The sequence below is a fragment of the Arthrobotrys flagrans genome (assembly GCF_004000055.1).
Source record: "Arthrobotrys flagrans strain CBS H-5679 chromosome Unknown unitig_8, whole genome shotgun sequence".
Lineage (NCBI taxonomy): Eukaryota > Fungi > Ascomycota > Orbiliomycetes > Orbiliales > Orbiliaceae > Arthrobotrys > Arthrobotrys flagrans.
This window is the reverse complement of record NW_027137553.1, coordinates 3,269,042-3,287,819: the sequence shown is the minus strand read 5'-3', so window position 1 is coordinate 3,287,819 and position 18,778 is coordinate 3,269,042. Positions and strand designations below refer to the sequence as shown.

Below are 18,778 nucleotides of genomic sequence, written 5' to 3'. Positions count from 1 at the left end.
TGTTTCGACCCTTTGCAGCCTTTCCCTTGGATAATGATTCCCTTCTCTCCTACATACCCGCATTCACTTGAATTCATCACGGTCTGGGCGTTTCCGAACAATAAACGAAAAAAGCGACAATTGGGAATGGGGGCCTTAGGGACACGACTGGCGAGTTCTATGTAATACTAATTGCATTGTCTTTTTTTTTTCTTTCTAGAAAATGTTTAGTCCCCAAAAAGATGTTTTCGACTTTGGCGTGTTTCTTCTTTAGTCTTCATTTTTAGCAATTTATGCTGTGCTATGTATTCGGTAGATGTATCCGAGCAATCCAAGGTTTTTTTTTTTTTTAAAGATTCTTTTTGGAAAACTCCGTAGGGCAGCAGAATATAGTAGCAAGATAAGACAGGAAGAATACCTTCCATTTGTTCTTCTGCCTTATCCGATAGCGCGATGCAGGAGTGGGACCCTCATTGTTCGCATGAACCCTCGGGAAGCATCTTGAGCCTAAACATTTTGAAACGAAGAACCCTTTTTTTTTTTCTTTGCAGAAGCGAAAGAGCTCAAGCTTTTAAGGTCCCTGAACCTGAAGATATCGTCAGAATACAAGCACTGCCACCGCTTCGACAATTCATGCCTGTTTTTTGAGCCATTTGCAAAAGAAAATATGGGGGGAAGCAAGATGGCTTGTTTTTTTTTTTTTTTTTTTAAACCTTAATGGCAGGAGAGATAAGTATTTTCTATCAAGCGAAAAGAGCGAGGGAGAAGCTAGTACTGTAGCCCACCAGTATACCTACTATTGGCGACACGGGAAAGGCGTTGAGTGTCAGTTTTATTGGATTGCGTGTGGCTCACCCTTTTTCTTCCTCCTTGGTGTCCTTTTAGCTAGCTCAAGGAACGGGCGTGTGCTGGATGAAACGAAGTTTGAGTGCGAAGGGGGTGCCGTAGCAGGCCCAGAAGGTAAACGTCCCGTGTTTCATAGTCCCCATACCATCGCCCAACAGGCCTAGTTCAAGGGCAGGTATACAGAATACCCACGATGCAACGGCGCAGCCGGCCGCCAGAAGCTGGAAGGGAAGAGCTTCTGGAATAGATGTCTTGTTTCTGAGCAAAGAATCCATGGGATTTTGGCAGAGCTCGATAGCAGTACCTACTATGGAGTATGATGAAAAGTTTTCCCCCAGACTTTTAATCTTTCTTGGCCTTCTGGTACACACATAAGCGCGAGGGGGTTCGGGGTTACAGAAGTAGCATGCCAGCAATGGACACGGGAAGAAGTAATATACATACTATGATATCTGCGCAATAACGAGCTGGATTGTAGAACGCATCGTGTTTGAAGGTTGAATCAAAGGTGCTTCATTCAAACCCTGTGGGGCCCGCCACCGACTACACAGTCAGACACCGTAAAATGATGAAATTGATGTAATCGCAATTGCAAACGTTAAACGGTTTAAGATCGTGACCCACAATTCTAATCTTGAGGGGGAGGAAGTGGATATATGTAGTACAGCCGGCCTTCTCTTTTCCTCTCGATCCATTCAGTAGAACCACCAATCTCACGACCCGTCGTTCACGAGTGTTTTCGAAAAACAAAAAAGCTGGCAGGCACCAGTGACACAACGTTCTTTTAGTTTTTAAAATATTGTCATTGCTTTGCTTGAACGGCCTTTGAGAGGTTCTTTTTTACTTTATATTTTTATTTTATTTCTAATTCCAGGCTTTCAGGGTAAGCCTCATTTTCGAACTGCGGTTGACTCGCATCCAAACTTTCTTTAATTCGACTTCATCCCAACCTGCCTTGCATATATCTTTTTTCTGCCTAAAACATCACCACAATTCTCACTTGCCATCTTGAGATATATACTTCTACCACCCGAGCAGCCCCATTTATTTCTTCGAGCATTGACCAGAAGAATCACCACCTCCAGAGAAAAACATTTTTCGCCAGACAGAACCCCGAAGAAGAAAGTGCGACTGTGCAGGATCAATAGGTAAACGGCAGGGCGGAACCATCGGCCACATCAGACCAGACTAAATCCACTGCGCACTGCATCATCAGGTCAGGCAGTCCATCACACCACTCAGCGACGACGCACCGTGTCTGCATCATCCTCGCCCTTTTCACAGGTTCTAAATTGCCCACCTGTCAGTTTTATTTCCCGCGATCGGCTCCTGTTCTTTTTAGCCACCGAACCTGTCACATCGGATCACATTTTCTTGGTGTCTGCATTAGACGAGATCTAATCTAACCCAAGCACACGCCGCGCGCACACCCCTTCAATCGCTGATAATTCGTGACATTTTGCATGAGCAAAAAAAGTATCGAACATTCCTTTCCCGGATCTTGTTCCACCACATCCTTGAATTTCCAAAGGTGGCACAAGGGGCCCCTTCGTGCATATTTCGGCTTGCGTGCATATTTTACAATTTTATATTCCCTTCCCCATAGTACATCCATAGTACAACCGGACGCCATCGTCTTGATATATATTAAGTCCCTTGCCGGTCCCTAGATCTCTTTTGGCTTTTTCTCCTACTTTCTCTCCCTTCAAGGATTTTCGTAACCTTCAGTTGTCCTTCGGCACCCCCTTTACATATATCAACAAGCAACAGCAAGTGGAATCAAAGGTGTTCCTTTGGTCTTCCGTCCATTCATTACATAACAATCAAGACATCTTCGATTCTTCTTCGGCTTCACACTCTTTCCGTTTGTAGAACGAAGATTCCAAAAACAGAAATACCACACTCTCAACACATAAAACACAACCGCAAAAATGGTTCACTTCAGCATCCACCAGATCACAGCCTCTCTTTCCCCAAAGAATCTCCGTCTGCGAAAGAGAAAATCTTCCAATGCCTCTACAACTGCCTCTGATGTTGCCTGCTCCCCATCCAACCTTTCCATCGCTTCTTCTACCATCTACCGTCGCCGCAACTCCATCGAATCGATCACTTCCACTTCCACCGCTGCCTCCAGTGCCTTCCTCGATGCCTGCGACGACCTCGGCCTCACAAGCCCCTACTACCTCCCTGCCAAATGCCTTAGCCCTCCAACCAAGAGGCAGTTGCCAACTCCACAGAGAAAGCTCACTAGTGCATCGATAGCTTCCACCCTCAGCACTAGCGGTCTCATGATTGATCTATGTGGCTTCCACCACGTTGATTCTGCTGAGGAGAACTTCAGCCCCGAGTTAGCGGTTTTGGAACCAAGACCCGACGCTCTCAGATTCTGCGGCTTCGAGGAGACACTAGAACAGCGATCGATGCTGCCATTCCGATTGTAGACATCCATACCATTATTACCCTTTATCTTTCTCTCTTTTTCATGACGGAAGAACGGGTAAAAATATGACGGTCCATGCTTTTTCATGTCAATTTTCAATGAAGACGTTCAGATGTCCCTGAGGGTGGCGCGCAAGGGATTGATTGGTGGGGGTCTTTTTTTTTTTTTTTTTTCTACCATTCTCACACCAAGTTCATAGGCAACAATTCTTTCGAGCCTTCCCTTTTTTATTTTTTCCAACGTGCGATGTATTATTATTGTTATTATCACGGCGTTTCTTGGTTCTCAATCTCCTTGGTTAGAAGTATTATTTGGCTGGCGGTCTAATCTTTGGTTTCATCGGTTTATGGGAATCAGCGAGTTGTCTTTTTGTTACTACTATACTTCTGGTTCTTACTTTCCTTAACGACTATTTCACTGCTAGAAAATGCAGATATCTCTAGGTACTTGACATATTATTTGGCTTGTCAGTCTAGAATTGCCAAAAAAAAAAAAAACACTATCACTTTCTTCCATATTTTTTCTTATAGACAATAATTTCATATCTTTATCTTCTACTCTCTATATCTTTTTTTGTGGCTCCTTGGAAATACTTTTAGACATTGTTTGAAAATAGATTGTTTTGGATTATGTTTTTTTTTTATAAATAAATAAATAAAATTCTCTTGACATGACCATGCCGATTTTCATCAGTACACACGGTGTCAACTCAAATTCCGATGTCCACCGGAGGGTGATGCCCCCGAGTCTGTGACGTAGACGGAACACGAATGGTATCAAGACGTATCGATGTCAACACGATAACAAAAAACTGCAGAATTCCTAATATTATGCGATCATCAGTTGAAAGAACTATCTGAATCCGAGACTTCTGGTTGTTTTGCCCCAGTCCTCCAATGCATCATGTCAACAGCCTAGAGCTCAGGCCGTCCCGCAGGATATTGTAAGCATTCGGTAATTGATCTGAGCTTTTGTCATGCAAGGCACGTAGCCTCGTCTATACTAGCCCCTCTCGCTAGCATGGTGCATGCTCGGGGCATGCATGACACAGAAAAACACAAATTACAAATAACTAGATCTAAACCTATACCCATTGACCTATTTTCTACTATTTACTCTCCCTAAACCAAAGTCTCCACCATCCAGCTTATTTTAGGTGGGTGAACTCCGACAAAAAGAGGCTGAGACGTACGAGGGAACATTCCATTCATCTCATGCTCCTTTCCCGAATATCCTCGGATTGTGAACATAATATCGGTCGAAGGAATATGATGCAGCTGCAGAGAACGTTAGAGAGATAATGAATTATGAAATGATGTGATATTATATACCCCTTTCCAACTTCTTAACCCCCCGCCTTTGTTTAAATCTGTAAGTACTTGCTAATATATAAATGTACATAGCCCCGCATCAATATCGCCCAGTACAAGCCAAGAAAGTGTGTATCCATGCTTCGTAAACAAAAACAATAATAAAGAAACCAATGGTTTTAAAAATGTAATTCAGATCAAATAGATGAATCCGCTAAGAGGGAAAAAAGAAAAACAAGAGCTCGTATGCAAGGTCAATCAAGTCCTCTAGAACAACCATCCGTAGCACTTCTCCGCCCCGCAATAGCAAGGGAACTTCATTTTATCCTCAGGAATAGGATCACCTGGTTTCCAACTATCGTTTCGAACGTATTCAAACGTTAACTCCTCGCCTGCGGGGATTTTGCGAGATGTAAATAGAGCGAGGTCGTAAGTTCTCAAGTCTGACCTGTTATGGGTGACGGCGTGAACCATCATATTGGGTTCGCAAGAATGGTTGATAAAGCGAGTGACACCACCGTAGTCTGCACCGTCCACACAATAAACCTCTTTCTTGGTGGTCTCATCGCCGTTTTCACCTTCACTATCTTCTTCATCTTCTTCGACAAATTTGTCAAGGTCGAAGAGATAGGTGAGCCCTCTGTTCTCTTGGATTTTAGTACGTCTTTCTGCTTCATGTTCGGTAATAACTTCGCCGATATAGCGGTCTATGAATTGACCAGCGTCCAAGTCAATCGGGCAGCGTAAACCTATATTTGTGTATTTTGGTTAGTTTGAAGTCCTGCTTCAACGTTTTTTTTCCTCTCTAAAAAAAAATACATTTGTCTTTCAAATATTTTTTCTGAAAGCGAGCAGAGAACGAGGGAGGATAAAAGAATCATGGCGAAGTGTGGTGATATAATAAACTTACCCCAACCCTTATGTTCCGTCTTGAAGATCTCCAACGGAACCTGTCGTCCCTTCAACACAACCTTATTAGGACACCGAATATTGCATGCGCACTTCTCATTGCATTCGTGTATGGCATATGCATTCTCAGTGGGGTACTTAAGCAGCCCTTTATGCTTGTACGCAAGCCGTTGTAAGTCGTCATGATTTGCCTCTACGCATTCGCAATCCGTATTTGTAGTTTGGCATCCAAAAGCATGTTTACATCTGCAACCCCAGTTAAAATCAGGATTGGGAACGGGGACGCCGTCTCTATAGACATAGTCGTCTATGAAGGTGAATTCAAGGGGAGGGCAAGGGACAGTGTCAACAGTGTTGACAACTGTGATCTCGGGTCCCTTAAGGTGTTTGAGTTTCTTTAGAAACTTAAGACGATCTGGGTGCTTTGGGGTCTTGTCGCTCGGATCGGACCCTATAGGGCTGTAGATTTGAAGTTTCTGGAGGGATTGGGTGGTCGACTATATATACATTGAGCTCTACGTTAGTATAATTCCCGGCCGTTTCTGAAAAATAAAATGAAATGAAGTGAAATGAAAGAAAAGATATATTTCTTTTTTCGGAATACCCAGGTTGAATATTATAATTGTTAAAATCTTCAAAATTGCAAGTAAAAGATGACAATTCGAGGAAAGAGGAGGTTGCAGCCTAAAGTACCAATGATATGACGATCAAGACTTACATTAGATTTCTTAGTACTGACCACGGACTCGACCTCAGAGTCATTGCTCTCTGATCTACTTCTTTTTCGACTTCTAGAAAGATGTTAGCCAATTTATAAAGAGTTACAAGAAAGAAAGAAAAGAAGAAAAAAAGAGGTTGAGGGCAAGAAAGGTAACAATAAGAATAAACCTAGTGGTTACTAGGAGCGTCTTGAGGGAGTGTAAATAATAAATTTGACATACTTCCTGGTGCGCGGCTCCTTATCCTTGCTCCCTTTTGGCCGGCCGGGTCCTCTTTTTTTCACAACCGTAATGTCACCACCAGCAGATGTTATCTCAAGGAGCTGGGATTGAGACTTCTGTTTTGCTAGTTTTTTCAGTTCCCATTTTTGGAGCACCTTTTCACAGTTTTTGATGTTGCTGTAAGGCTCCCAACTATCATGTTCTTTGGAATAGTTCTTCCATCTGACGAGGTATACTGGCGTCTGCACCCGTTAGAAATGTGTTGGCAGCAGTATGATTAAACGCTACAAGCGCGCGAAGGTCAAAAAACTGCTTACATCGACGAATTTCTCGTCAATAATTTTACTAACCTAGGAGTATTTACAAAAATTGATGTTAGCATGGAGTTCATATGAAAATATCTGCTTGATCATTTGGATGGTTTACTTCATATTCAACAGCCCCAGGCTGGAGTGTTTCAGCGCTTTTCGAGCCGACTATAGTAGGAAGGCCTTCGACCTCTGCCATCTCGAAAAATCTGGTTTTTTAGGAAGCCCCAAACCCTTGAACATCACTTTTTAGCTTTTTTTTTTTGACATTTCAAGAAAAATAAAAGTGGATACGTTTTGTTTGGATGGGCGCTGCTGGGTCCAGACCCCACCCCTGTAAAGGGACCTAAACTTACCCCATCCAAATAGCCCGAAAATTAGCTTAAAAGATTCGGCTTGACGAGGCGAATCGATTTATGCAAGTTTCGTCTAAATAGGCGTACTTGGCGATGACTTATGAGATGGTGATGGTAGACGTGAATTATAAGGGGGTGGAGATGATTACTAGCTCAAGAAGGAATGATGTTGTTACTTAGTACTACTACCCTAATTTTATTTTGCTTGGTGCTAGACTAAACAACACATTCTGTATCATGATTTAAATACCGGCTAATTATAGATTAGTATAAAAATAATTCTAGTAAAAAAAGTGCTGTTTAAGTGGCAATGAGAATACTACTACTAGTAGCATACTAAGGAAAAATTCAATTTTAAAATTCCAGTTCAAGATTATGTAGTAGAGATAAGAGATCGAGGTATCTACGATTTCAAGTTGAATCTTCAACAAATTTGATTTAAATACTTTAGCTTCAAAAACGCGTGTGCTGTGCGAATTCATCTATAGAGATGTCGAGGAATGTTACTTTCTGTCGCGTCTTTTTCTTTGTTATGATTTGCAACTTTTGATTCATTTGCGGGATTATAATCCAGAGAGACGTGCCGCTCCCTTCCTTTCCAGAGTACTACCAACCTGTAAATGTACCTACAAACAGGTCTAGGCTGGCCCTAGTTATGTTGGTCCTTTGTTATTAGCTTTACAACAAAGCCTCAGAATCTCAGTAGATATGTCATTTCTGTATAAACTGAATCGATTTTATCTGGTCTCGGTCTAGAAACAAGACGGGTGCCCACAGGACTGACTCGTTGATCCTATCGTCTTGTAAATACAACAGCCCAACACATTTTATATTTTGTGAGAACAATACAATGGTGCAGCGCAGCCTCGAGACTAGTACAGCGCCGTCACGATCGCTCTCCGGCCTTTAAAAACTAATTAGCATCTGCTTAGTTCCCAAGTCGAGTTCATCCGAGGACCTACTATGAAGTGGGTGTTAAGCTCAATGTGCCATTTCTCGCAAACCTTAAATATGCATACGCTCCCTTGATATATACACCATATAGACAAACATTACTACCATAAATTTTCGAATTTTCTTTCGGTTATTATACTGTAAAAGGCTTATAATTAATTACATCTTTGATTTGTAATAATTATGGGAATTAGAATACGAAGGGCAATAAATAATGAAAAATTGAACACCAAAAAATATGTTGTACATTAATGATGACATGTCATATGATCATCCGCCAACCCCATTATGACCCCGCCTCCATCTGCGCCTGGTCTCGAGGCTACATTATAATTACTTTGATAATACAGACGCACCATCACTTCCCCTTCCATTAAACCCTTTTAAAAGTTAAATAAAACGATAGCAGCAAGTCCAAAAATCGCGGCTCCACCAATAGAAGCGCGCGAGGCTGCGCCAGTGTACTCTGGTGGTGGCGGAACCGTAGTCGTATTGTTTGACGGTGGAGGAATAATCGGTGTAGTCGTATTTTCTGAGGGAGGAGGGATAATAGATGTAATTGTATCTTCCGAGGGAGGGGAACAGTAGGTGTAGTCGTATTATTTGAGGGAGGAGGGACAATAGATGTAGTCGTATCCTCTGAGGGAGGGGCACAGTAGGTGTAGTCGTATCTTCTGGCGGCGGGGGAACGACAGGGCTCTCGTCATCTGAGCAAGGCACACAACTAATTGCCTTTGTTGTACTATCGCCCAAAGGTCCCAAACTAGCATCCGATGGTGCACAGAAAACATTGGGGCTCCCGGGTCCGAGGTTGATATCTTCTGATCCCGTGCAGATATATGCGCAAGAATCGTTGGGAGTACTGGGACATTCGCTTGGAATTCCAGGGCAGACGTAACAACCTGGTGTTCCTGGGCCTGTGATGAAATTTGGAGAGCAAAAGCTACCTTGGCCACGGCCATTGCAGAAGTATGGACATGTTGGGTCGTATTTGGCAGGGCAGCCGGATTCGGTGATGACGGGAGAATATGTTGAGGTTGGAGTCCCCTCCGTGTAAGCGGTGGCGCCAATAGCCATCATGCTATTTTACCATTGAAGTCAGAAAAGCCTGCTATGCTCACTCTATGTGTACTCGGGGTAAGGCTCATACCTTATGAAAACCGGGGCAATGGACTTCATCTTGGGCAAATGTTATTTTTTAGTAACAAAACGATATTAACAATTTATTATGCCGCGCCGACGATTAGGAGAGTGTCTGAACCGAGACTCTATATGTATAAAATGATGGATACTAGATGTGGAACTATACTGCGGGATCGGGCCGCATATTTATGTATCCTCGAATCCGCCAAGCCCTCCATTACCGGATTTATTTTCTGGAACCTCAACGGATACTTGGAGGTTGGTTTGTGTGACCCCGTCAACTGCTACTTAGCCACACAATGCTCCATTTGGCTAGTTGAGCCGCTACGTTTTTAGACTTAATAGCTAAGATTAAGTTAGTGGTAACGATTTCACCTCCTCAAATTTAGTGCCGTTACGTGGATGCCACCAGACTCCGGTTTCCCGCGGTGAATGGCTAGTGGCTGCCATCATGCATCGAACCTTCGCATGACAAGAACGTGTATACTTGAGTATATAGCATTGAATTATAGTAAATTGACTGTCACAGGGTGATATTTTTAATGTAGAGGCGTAATGCCTGGAAATTACTAACCAGGGATTTTGTTTTATTTATCTAGATTTTGGCCGACGTAATTTGCAATATTTGTAAGGTCTATTCGTGTGTTTCTAGTGTGTTATTTTCGACACCCGCTATTGTGAACCCACGTGACTCAAGGTGTGGCTTTTCGTGCACAAGGTCGCGCGGGTTCCGCTTTGGGGGGCTTTTCGTCGCAAAATTTCAGCCTTCGAAACTCCACAATCTACATACGATCAGTATCGCCAAACAAAAATGACGACCGATAGTAATATCCAGCAAACCCCTTTCGTTAAGCAGCTTGCTGCAAATGGTATAACCTCTCATTAGGACAATTTAAGGAAATGAGTCGAAATTCTAATTGAATTTGTTCTCTAGACCGACCAACCCGCGACAAAGCCGTTGAATCTCTAAAAGCCTACCTTTCTTCTTCCCGCACCTTCACGCAGTCCGACCTACTAAAACTCTGGAAGGGGCTTTTCTATTGCATGTGGCTTTCGGACCGTCCTCGTACCCAACAGCGATTAGCGGACGAACTTGCATCTCTGGTCGAAGTGTTAAAACCTCATAATGTTATTACATTCTTAGAAGCTTATTGGACGACCATGACGAGGGAGTGGACGTCTATTGATTCGCTGAGGATGGATAAGTTTATGTTGTTGGTTAGACGTTATTTGGCAGCTGAGTTGAGGTGTTTGAAGGCTACGGGGTGGGACGAGGGGGTTGTGGAGAGAAGGAATGAGGTGCTGGAGGGGTTGACGCTGCAGTATGTTGTTTCGATATAAGTTTGAAATTGTTAAGAAGTGAAAAGCTGATTATGAGTGATCGATAGTCCGACCAATTCGAAGATGCCGGACGGGCTACGGTATCATGTGGTCGACATATTCGTCGACGAACTGATCAAAGTCGCAAAAGTTGAAAAAGAGGCCAGCGAAAATGACGAAGAGGAAGAGACAGAGGATGAATATGACATTACCCCAGAACAAACAGAGGCTGTCCTACGGCCCTTCCGAAAACTTCAGAAAGAAACTTTGTCAAAGCCGATACGAAAGAATGTGACGGAAATGCTAGAAGACGAGCGATTACAGCCACTATTAAAAGCATCGACCGGTTAGATTGGGTACTTGCGAGGGAATGAAACGACACTGTACTATTAGCCTTCTTTTTTCTGTATGTATTACAATTATAGAGCGACTTGCTATACCCGCCATACCAACTTTTACAAATTACAATGCTAACGGCACGTTATCCTACGCTACAAGTTACGAAGGAAAGATCCAAAAATCCGATGCTAACCAGACCGATATAACTCCCTTGATAAACCCCTTAGACCAATATCGGGCCTTCGTACACGTTGGGCCTCAACGACAATGAAACCCCGAGTCCATGGTGAATCTCTGCCTGGAAAGGTGCGAATACAACCTTCTCACCGTCGATGCTGATGTACCCGTCCTTCTGGCTCTTTGGCGTAAACCTGTATGCGAGCACCTTTCTGTAGTTCAATTCAGGAATATCAAAGTGTTTTCCAGTTTCAGCACCAAGCATAACACTCACCGCCTTCAAACGTCCAACGTCACCATCCATGGTGGCTAGGTCCATGTGGCCATCGTTAGGTTTGGCTGCCGGGAAGAAGTGTATATCTTTCGACATGCAAATCATCTAACATCAAATCAGCACCATTTCTCCATACACTATATTGAAGAACTTCAACTTACATTTCCGCAATAAAAGTTGCCCATCTTCGGGTGAGATTCTGCGACCCAGTCATCCGGTACCGGGTCATTGACGGTACCATACTGCAATGGCGGCAGCCCTTCACCTTCATGTTCCCCATCAGGTGGCAACCGAACCGTAGACGCATTCCGACGGATTTCCTCCTTGCTCTCGATAGCAAGTTTAACGTGGATCTCCGATGGGTATATCCTTTCGGTAACAACCCTTTGCAGAAACCCAACCGTAAATCTAGTGTTACCCATCCACCTCATATTCTCTGTCCCCAAATCAAGTTCCGCCGTCAATCCGACAGACTGGGATAAGAAGGATAGGATCCTCCTATCTCCTTGGGTAACAGAAATTAAATCAAACGGCGTTCGTTTTCCTTTAACAAGAGCAACAGCTGCCAAACTTGGCGAATCTGTCCCTGTAAAACTCCAGCACATGCCATTGCCGGACCCACCAGGTAATTGACAAACCGCAATCTTATTTAGTGCTTTCCGAGCATCTGGCCTCTTTGCGAGGCCATTGAACACTTCGTGTGGCACGCCGTCACCCGAGATACAGACTACGGCATCATATGCCTCGATATCCAGCTCCTGGGCGATCTTGATAGCATGTTGGGAGTATTGTGTACATTCGACGTCGATATGGCAGCTAGCAGCGGTAAAAATAGGTTCGATCTCGGTTTTGTATATCTTCTCTGCCGTTCCCGGGCCACCATGAGGGTTTATAAGAACCTTGAAGCGCTTGGCCTGTTGTGATCCTGTATTGCCGTCGTATTATTAGCTGTTGTCAATCCTGCTATGCCACCGTATACCGCCGAGTATATACCTTCGTAAGCCTTCTCAAGTAATCTCTCGACCCATCTATCCGCTTTTTCCAAGTCGTTGTCATCGATGGGGATAGAAATTGTAGTGGGCTTAACAAGTCGACTCGAAACCTCCTTTGCAGAGGTGATCTGAACAGCACTTTTGTCCTCGGAAATGTATACTCGAGCCCAGAGAATATTATGTAGGGTAACGAGTTCGTCAGAAGGCCTGCCGGTGCCAGCTATAGTCCGGAACCAAAAATAGAGGGCGCCAATTGGTAAGTACGTTATGATTGATTTAAATGTGAGGAACGAAATACGCTCATGCGACACGCACCAATTCCACAGCACGAAGCATCGCGCTTAGATGACTTTCTCTTGTCTATGTATAGGCGTCCATATTGAATTAGCGACAGAACCTCAAACTTCTACAGAAGAAACTAGGTCTCGTACCGGCAATCGTCACACGGTCCTCGCGAATAACTAGTGAATGGGTGTCTAAGAGCAACGCATCTTCGGGACTTATTCCCACGCCATCGTGGGAAGTCGATGTAACGAGGCCTTGGTGTTCTGACGACATCGTGTGCTAGTTAACCTTAAGAGTTTGGAACCCTGTTGGGAGATCCTCAAGAGAGAAAGGGTATTATTTTATGTAAGTAAGCTGAGGCTGGGACGGGCCAGGAGCTAGTTGAAGATGGGGGAAGAGACAGCGCGGAAGTCACGGAACAAGCCATTATTTGGGGATTCTTAAGTAATAAACTGTCATGTCAAGAATGTAATTAATTGTTCGCAGAGCGAGATTGGGTGTCTGACAGTGCAGTGCCGCGTTCTAATGATCCGGGGTGGCTGCTCAGGAGCTTCCTCGGTTGAACTCAAGCCCCGCCCACCGTTGCAGGCACTAATCTGGAGAGGGGATAGTCCGGAACATCTACATCGACATCGAAATCCCTGAGACTGCCACATGCGTACCTCATCAGCTAGGCATAGTCTGTATCGAGTAAAATGCATTATCTTTTAGCCTCTTCTCTTCTTTTTCTTTTCTTTCAACAGACAACGCCACGCGGAAACAGAACTACAGGTCCAAACAGCAGTTGCAAAAGGAAATCTGGTATATACATTCATTCGCACATAAAAAAAGAAATCTGATATCAAATCTGCCTATCCAATCGGCAGATACTTGCATGCTCCCTCCTGCCTCAATTGCAATATGTAATATTTATTACTACCGGTCTCCAAATCCCTCCGTCTCCGTTCTAGTAACTACCTACACTTGGGGAAGGGGAAGCTCACGCTCCAACCCCGACCTTGCTCAATCCTTTGAGCGAACCCAGGCTGAGCGCCAGACCTTGAGATCTGCTTCTTATTCTCACAAACCCGGTAATTGGGCCACCTTCTCCGTCTTGCTCCACACTCAAGTTTGCAAGTGCATCCTCACCTATAATAAACACGTAAGCATATATACTAAATTAGCGGAATAAGATGCGTGTACATACCGAAAACACTCTTCGCATAGAGGTTGGCGCTGAGGAACTGGCAATCACCCTTCAACGAAGCTTCAGGCGTTAGACAGTTCATATTCGAGGCTGCCATAAGCTGGTTCAAGAACTCTCGTAGTGTGGGCGCCTTGGAGTTGATGTTGACCTTGTTCTCCCATTCGAATTCGGTCCACATTGATCTAAACTGGGTTTCTGTGCATGTGGCTGGTTGGATATAATCCATGATATCGACATGGACGTCGTTCAAGATGACAACGTTGGTCTCAGTCGAGCTGGCACCATCGTAAACAACGTTTCCAAAGATCACGCCCTGGTCGGTCGAAGAGACTTTGATTGTCGCCTGTACACTCTGGAAGCTATGAGGGGCAAGGCTCTGGGTCGTTGGCTTCTCTACTACCTTGAGGTCACCTAGGGTCGCGAATTCAACAGTGAGATTTTGCAAAGTGTCGGTGGTTTGGTTGACCAGTAGAACATCGAGAACAATATCAAACTGATGCACTTTAACATAAGCTTCGGCATAGACTGGATCCGAGAAACCAGTAAGCTGGACGACGCGGCTGAGTTTAGATGCGACATCTTCAACGGCCCCGTCACCCCCAGTTGCCTTCTCTAAGTCAAGCTCGATCTATCATCTTCATTAGTGCTCAGTTACTTGACTAACTTGGAAGCCAAAGAAACTCACCATATCAGCAGACTCTCCGGCATTCTTCTTGGAGAGCTGTCTGAAGGAAATAACATCGTCGACTTGGATCGCATTCTTGTTCTTCTCGCGAGCATCTGTGGCTGCCCTCTTCTTTTCCTCTGCGGTAATCATGGCTCTAAATGCTTTCCTAGTGTCGTCAAGGAACACAGTTTCCAACTCCTTCCTATCCTCAAACTCCGAGAGACACTTAACGCAAGCCATGATACGATCGACAGAGTCCTCGTCAATTTTGGCCTTGACAAATTGCGACTGACCAACCCGGATGATAGAGATCATAATCAACATGGCTTCAGCCTTCAAAGCGTTAGTCCGGGCGGTATCCTTTGAGATCTCTGCGTGACGCATAACAAGTTTTGTCAGGGTAGACGAAAGGACCGAGGCCAAGAAGAAATCGCCATCCAGGATCAAGGCCCTTAGTGGCGGCTTCTGAGCAGCCTTGACGGCCTCAAGCTTCGCGGCAGTTGCGGAGTCGCTGGTTAAAGCACTTTCAGTCGCGTATGTTCCATCTGCGAGAACCTTACGGGATCCAGTTGGAGCAGATTTTGGCACAGCCGTAGTCCGTTCACCCTCCTCAGGTACTGCCTCGAGGAGCTTCTGTTCCGAGGAGAGAATGGGGATCTCTCCCAAGCTTGCTCTGATCCTCTTCCAGGCCTCTCTAATGTCCTTTGGCTCCACACAATATTCTCCAACAATCCACAAAGCCCCTCGATAGACCTTCCCGGCTCTGACCTCTCCTAGTGTCCCAAGCAGTTTCTCAATAATGTTTTGTCTTAATGCTGGGAATTTCTCGACGACCTCCTTGACGAATGCGACAACGTCGACAGCCGAAGTATTGTTGAAATCACCGATGAAATCCATCAACAGGCCAACAACATTGGCAGCAACTTCCGAGAATCTGATGGCGCAGTTGTGGATTGCGTGGATGAGCAATTGGCGATATTCGGCGTTCTATATAGCATGTTAGAATCGCTATCATGCCGGTACTCTGGTGTGAATCTAACCTTCTCGTATTCTTGGTCTACTGTCTTCGCAAGTTCTTTCTTGAGCAGCATGACAACATCCTCTACATTCCTGCTAGAGACCATGCTGAGAGTGATATCCAAGGCCTTCTTACGAACATCGATATCGGGGCTGTCCAAGGCTTTAGCTTAGTAGTTTAGGTAGTTAGGATTACCGCACATACCTGTTAAGAACTCGAAGGATCTCCATAGTCAGGTCATCGAGAACACCATCGTGTTTCTTGCGCAGCTGGTCCACGCGATCTAGGACAATGAGTTTGATATTGTTGTCCGGCTCCTTCACGCTAAGTTCAATAAACTTCCCGGCAGCAGCTACGTAACGATCAGTATAACCAATATAAGAGACAGGGACTGATAAGAGACCGACCTTTAATCGCGGTGGGATTCCCGGTAAGTGTTGTAAGGGATGTCGCAGCTTCGTAGACGACTGTATTCGATGGGGCTTCGAGTAGGTCAAATATTATCCTTAAGTATCTGGCTCTATTTTGTGTATTGACAACAGCATCCTTTCTGATAAACTCGATAATCGCCTGCTGCATAAGCTCGTCAAGGCCGCCAACGTTATCCACGATGGTATTGAAGTATTCAAGCGCCTTTTGGTGACTAATAGCGGCAAGGGCAGCGAAAGCATTGCGCTTGCAGGTGTGATCGCTCTCATTCTGGAGGAACGTGACAATGAGATCTGGCGCATCTGGTATTAAGGATTCGAAATGTTGGAAGATGGATTGGACGGCAAAGACAGCGTTCTTGCGCACGTATGCATGTCTATGCTCTAAACATTGTCGGCAGGAACCGAGCAAAGGTTCTAGCAACTCGGCTTCGCGCAACTTGCAGAGGAACCTCAATGTCGCTCCACGAATGAACTCGTTCGGGTGGAGTAAGTCATTTCGAATACCATTACTAAAATGTCTGTCAGAATTTATACGTTCTTTCAAATTGTGATGCCTGTCTTTTGATGTCAAATTGCAAGCTTACCAAACAAGCACGAATTCCTGCTTAAGCTTGCCGTTGGAATCCAATTTCGGACATATCTCGTAGTAGAAATATAACAGCTTCTTCAAACCCTTATGTTTCGACGGCATGACAAAACGGATGATGTGCATCAAGAGGCCAGGCATTGGATCTCCGTTCAGCATTATTACTAGGATTCGCTTCATGGTTTCCATCTTGGTTTCATCGGAGCCCTTCTCAAGCTGGTTCTTGAGGTCCTGCTGCGACGACGAGCTATCGGAGCTATTGTCCTGGTGCACGAGGGTATACGTGCTCTCTAGGAACGACATCTTGAATGGTTGGCTATGTAATCGAGATTGGTTGGATAGCGATATTTCGATGTGATATAGTGGTAGCAGTAGGTCTTAGCTTTGGAGGTCCGATATAGTGGACAGCTCGCCGCGTGTTGAAGGAGGTAGGCAGGTGGTAGGGGTGGCAATGGTCGAGGTGTATCTGCCGGGTTCAAGCAAGGTTGGGTTTCGCCAATTGGTGATGGAGGAGGAGGACGGTTTGAAGAATGGTAATGCCAAAGCGGCGAGTCGTGTCGTCGGCGTCGTCTCGTAGCTACGCTCCAGCTCAAGGGTATCTACCTCTGCCTAGTGGTTATGCGTGGTGTCCTTTTGGGTGCAGCTCTCTGGCTGGTCCCCAAAATACGCATCTTCTGTGACCACGTGTGCGCTGTCGCTGCACCCCAGCATTTTTGCTCTTATCGCGTCTTCCCAACTTCGACTCTTCCGCTCCGTCTATTTTAATTCTACTAGTTACTTCAACATCACCAGTCCACAATGTCGTCGCCTAACGAACAGTTCTACATCCGATACTAGTACGTTCATACATAGACCATACATAGTCATCCGATTCTGCGTCTACGAGCTATGCTAATTTCTATTTGAAGCTCCGGTCACTCTGGCCGGTTCGGCCATGAGTTCCTTGGTACAGTGCCCCGCGATTCTGAAGCTTATGCACCCATTGCATCGACAAATAGCTAACAACCACGTCCAGAGTTTGATTTCAAGGTTGTCCCCGGTGGCTGCGCCCTCGCCCGATATGCGAACAACTCGAATTATCGAAACGACTCCTTAATTCGCAAAGAGAGTATGTGACATCGTGCAACCTACCTACCTACCGCCCAGTTACAACCGAATGAAATTAATGCCAATATATAGTGTTCGTCAGTGCTCTCATGATCAAGGAGATTAAGCGTATCATCAAGGAGAGCGAAATCATGAAGTAAGGAAAATCGAGAAACATCCTGGTGCTTTGTAGCCTAACCGTTGTGCAGGGAAGACGACGCGAAATGGCCACAGAAGAATAAAGATGGAAGGCAGGAGCTTGAAATTCGCATGGGGAACGAGCATATATCGTTTGAGGTTCGCAATACCGAAATCTGCTTGTCGGTTATCGTAGGCTCACAAAATTTGTTTACAGACGGCGAAAATTGGATCGTTGGTAGATATCCAGGAAAGCGCGGATCCAGAAGGTCTTCGAGTTTTCTACTATCTCGTTCAGGATCTGAAGGCTTTAGTATTTTCTCTCATCAGTTTGCACTTCAAGGTAAGCAAACAATTGGTTTTGTCAAGCTACTTTAGTAAGCTTCTAGCTAACATAAAAGACATCAGATCAAACCTATTTAAACTGGCGAGCTCTTGTACCTTGTTTCCTTTAATCCGCTACTAGCGGTCGCCGATCCATCGCGACCGTGGCGCTGTACTCTATCCTGGAGGTATGCTTCCGGTTCTCTGTAGACATCGATACCTAGGTCCAAAATCTAATCTCCAACGCAATAGAATTCAGACCGATTATATCACTTCGTGACAAATAGAATGAGTTTCGCACACCCATGTCAGTCCGGCTTAAACAAGTCGGCTTCTATCTCAGGGAAGTATGATTATGCGAAGAATGCGAACTCCAAACGGCCGAGTTCGATTCTTCGGGACCATAATCCTTGCCGTTAGCTCGTCGACGCTGCGTGAAATTCCACGGAAGAAACTTTGAAAAGGGTTTTCTCATGTTCAGCCATTCAGAAACCTTGCTGGTGAACTAAAAAGTGGAGAAGCGAGAAAATACTGCATGAATTTTTCAATGCTGCTTGCTCCCTGCAAAAAAGCAGGATAAAACTGAAAATTCGACGCCCCCAAGTTTTGGGGCAGCTTTGCCTGTGATCTTATGCGGAGTAGATGCCATTTGTCCGGCTTTGAGGTTGTCTAAATGCAGGCGCTGTCAGAAATTTCTGGTACACCTGGTGAGGCAAAAAAAAAAAAAAAAAAAAAAAAAAAAAAGAATAATGGTATCAAATGCAAAGGC

General features: G+C 44.7%; 7 protein-coding genes across 7 annotated transcripts; 3 read left to right on the top strand and 4 right to left on the bottom strand.

The window, feature by feature from the left end:
• Positions 1-2,756: 2,756 nt before the first annotated feature.
• DFL_007430 (uncharacterized protein) lies at positions 2,757-3,266 on the top strand (the record flags this gene model as incomplete). The annotated part of the gene is made up of 1 exon (XM_067637012.1): positions 2,757-3,266. One exon carries the CDS (start codon positions 2,757-2,759, stop codon positions 3,264-3,266), a length of 510 nt encoding a protein of 169 aa, XP_067488570.1.
• A 1,576-nt stretch (positions 3,267-4,842) lies between these two features.
• DFL_007429 (uncharacterized protein) lies at positions 4,843-6,932 on the bottom strand (the record flags this gene model as incomplete). The annotated part of the gene is made up of 6 exons (XM_067637010.1): positions 4,843-5,324; positions 5,486-5,981; positions 6,203-6,275; positions 6,426-6,667; positions 6,743-6,775; positions 6,852-6,932. 6 exons carry the CDS (start codon positions 6,930-6,932, stop codon positions 4,843-4,845), a joined length of 1,407 nt encoding a protein of 468 aa, XP_067488569.1.
• A 1,501-nt stretch (positions 6,933-8,433) lies between these two features.
• On the bottom strand, positions 8,434-9,222 carry DFL_007428 (uncharacterized protein; the record flags this gene model as incomplete). The annotated part of the gene is made up of 2 exons (XM_067637009.1): positions 8,434-9,124; positions 9,194-9,222. The coding sequence occupies 2 exons, from the start codon at positions 9,220-9,222 to the stop codon at positions 8,434-8,436; spliced, it is 720 nt and encodes a 239-aa protein (XP_067488568.1).
• A 775-nt stretch (positions 9,223-9,997) lies between these two features.
• DFL_007427 (uncharacterized protein) lies at positions 9,998-10,857 on the top strand (the record flags this gene model as incomplete). The annotated part of the gene is made up of 3 exons (XM_067637008.1): positions 9,998-10,055; positions 10,121-10,508; positions 10,575-10,857. 3 exons carry the CDS (start codon positions 9,998-10,000, stop codon positions 10,855-10,857), a joined length of 729 nt encoding a protein of 242 aa, XP_067488567.1.
• A 211-nt stretch (positions 10,858-11,068) lies between these two features.
• DFL_007426 (uncharacterized protein) lies at positions 11,069-12,846 on the bottom strand (the record flags this gene model as incomplete). The annotated part of the gene is made up of 5 exons (XM_067637007.1): positions 11,069-11,401; positions 11,458-12,221; positions 12,290-12,508; positions 12,604-12,648; positions 12,720-12,846. The coding sequence occupies 5 exons, from the start codon at positions 12,844-12,846 to the stop codon at positions 11,069-11,071; spliced, it is 1,488 nt and encodes a 495-aa protein (XP_067488566.1).
• Positions 12,847-13,552: 706 nt separating this feature from the next.
• Positions 13,553-16,764, bottom strand: DFL_007425 (uncharacterized protein; the record flags this gene model as incomplete). The annotated part of the gene is made up of 7 exons (XM_067637006.1): positions 13,553-13,701; positions 13,760-14,387; positions 14,445-15,413; positions 15,467-15,596; positions 15,649-15,796; positions 15,852-16,384; positions 16,460-16,764. The coding sequence occupies 7 exons, from the start codon at positions 16,762-16,764 to the stop codon at positions 13,553-13,555; spliced, it is 2,862 nt and encodes a 953-aa protein (XP_067488565.1).
• A 495-nt stretch (positions 16,765-17,259) lies between these two features.
• On the top strand, positions 17,260-18,108 carry DFL_007424 (uncharacterized protein; the record flags this gene model as incomplete). The annotated part of the gene is made up of 7 exons (XM_067637005.1): positions 17,260-17,297; positions 17,370-17,407; positions 17,477-17,569; positions 17,641-17,704; positions 17,757-17,844; positions 17,903-18,028; positions 18,094-18,108. 7 exons carry the CDS (start codon positions 17,260-17,262, stop codon positions 18,106-18,108), a joined length of 462 nt encoding a protein of 153 aa, XP_067488564.1.
• Between the last annotated feature and the right edge of the window lie 670 nt (positions 18,109-18,778).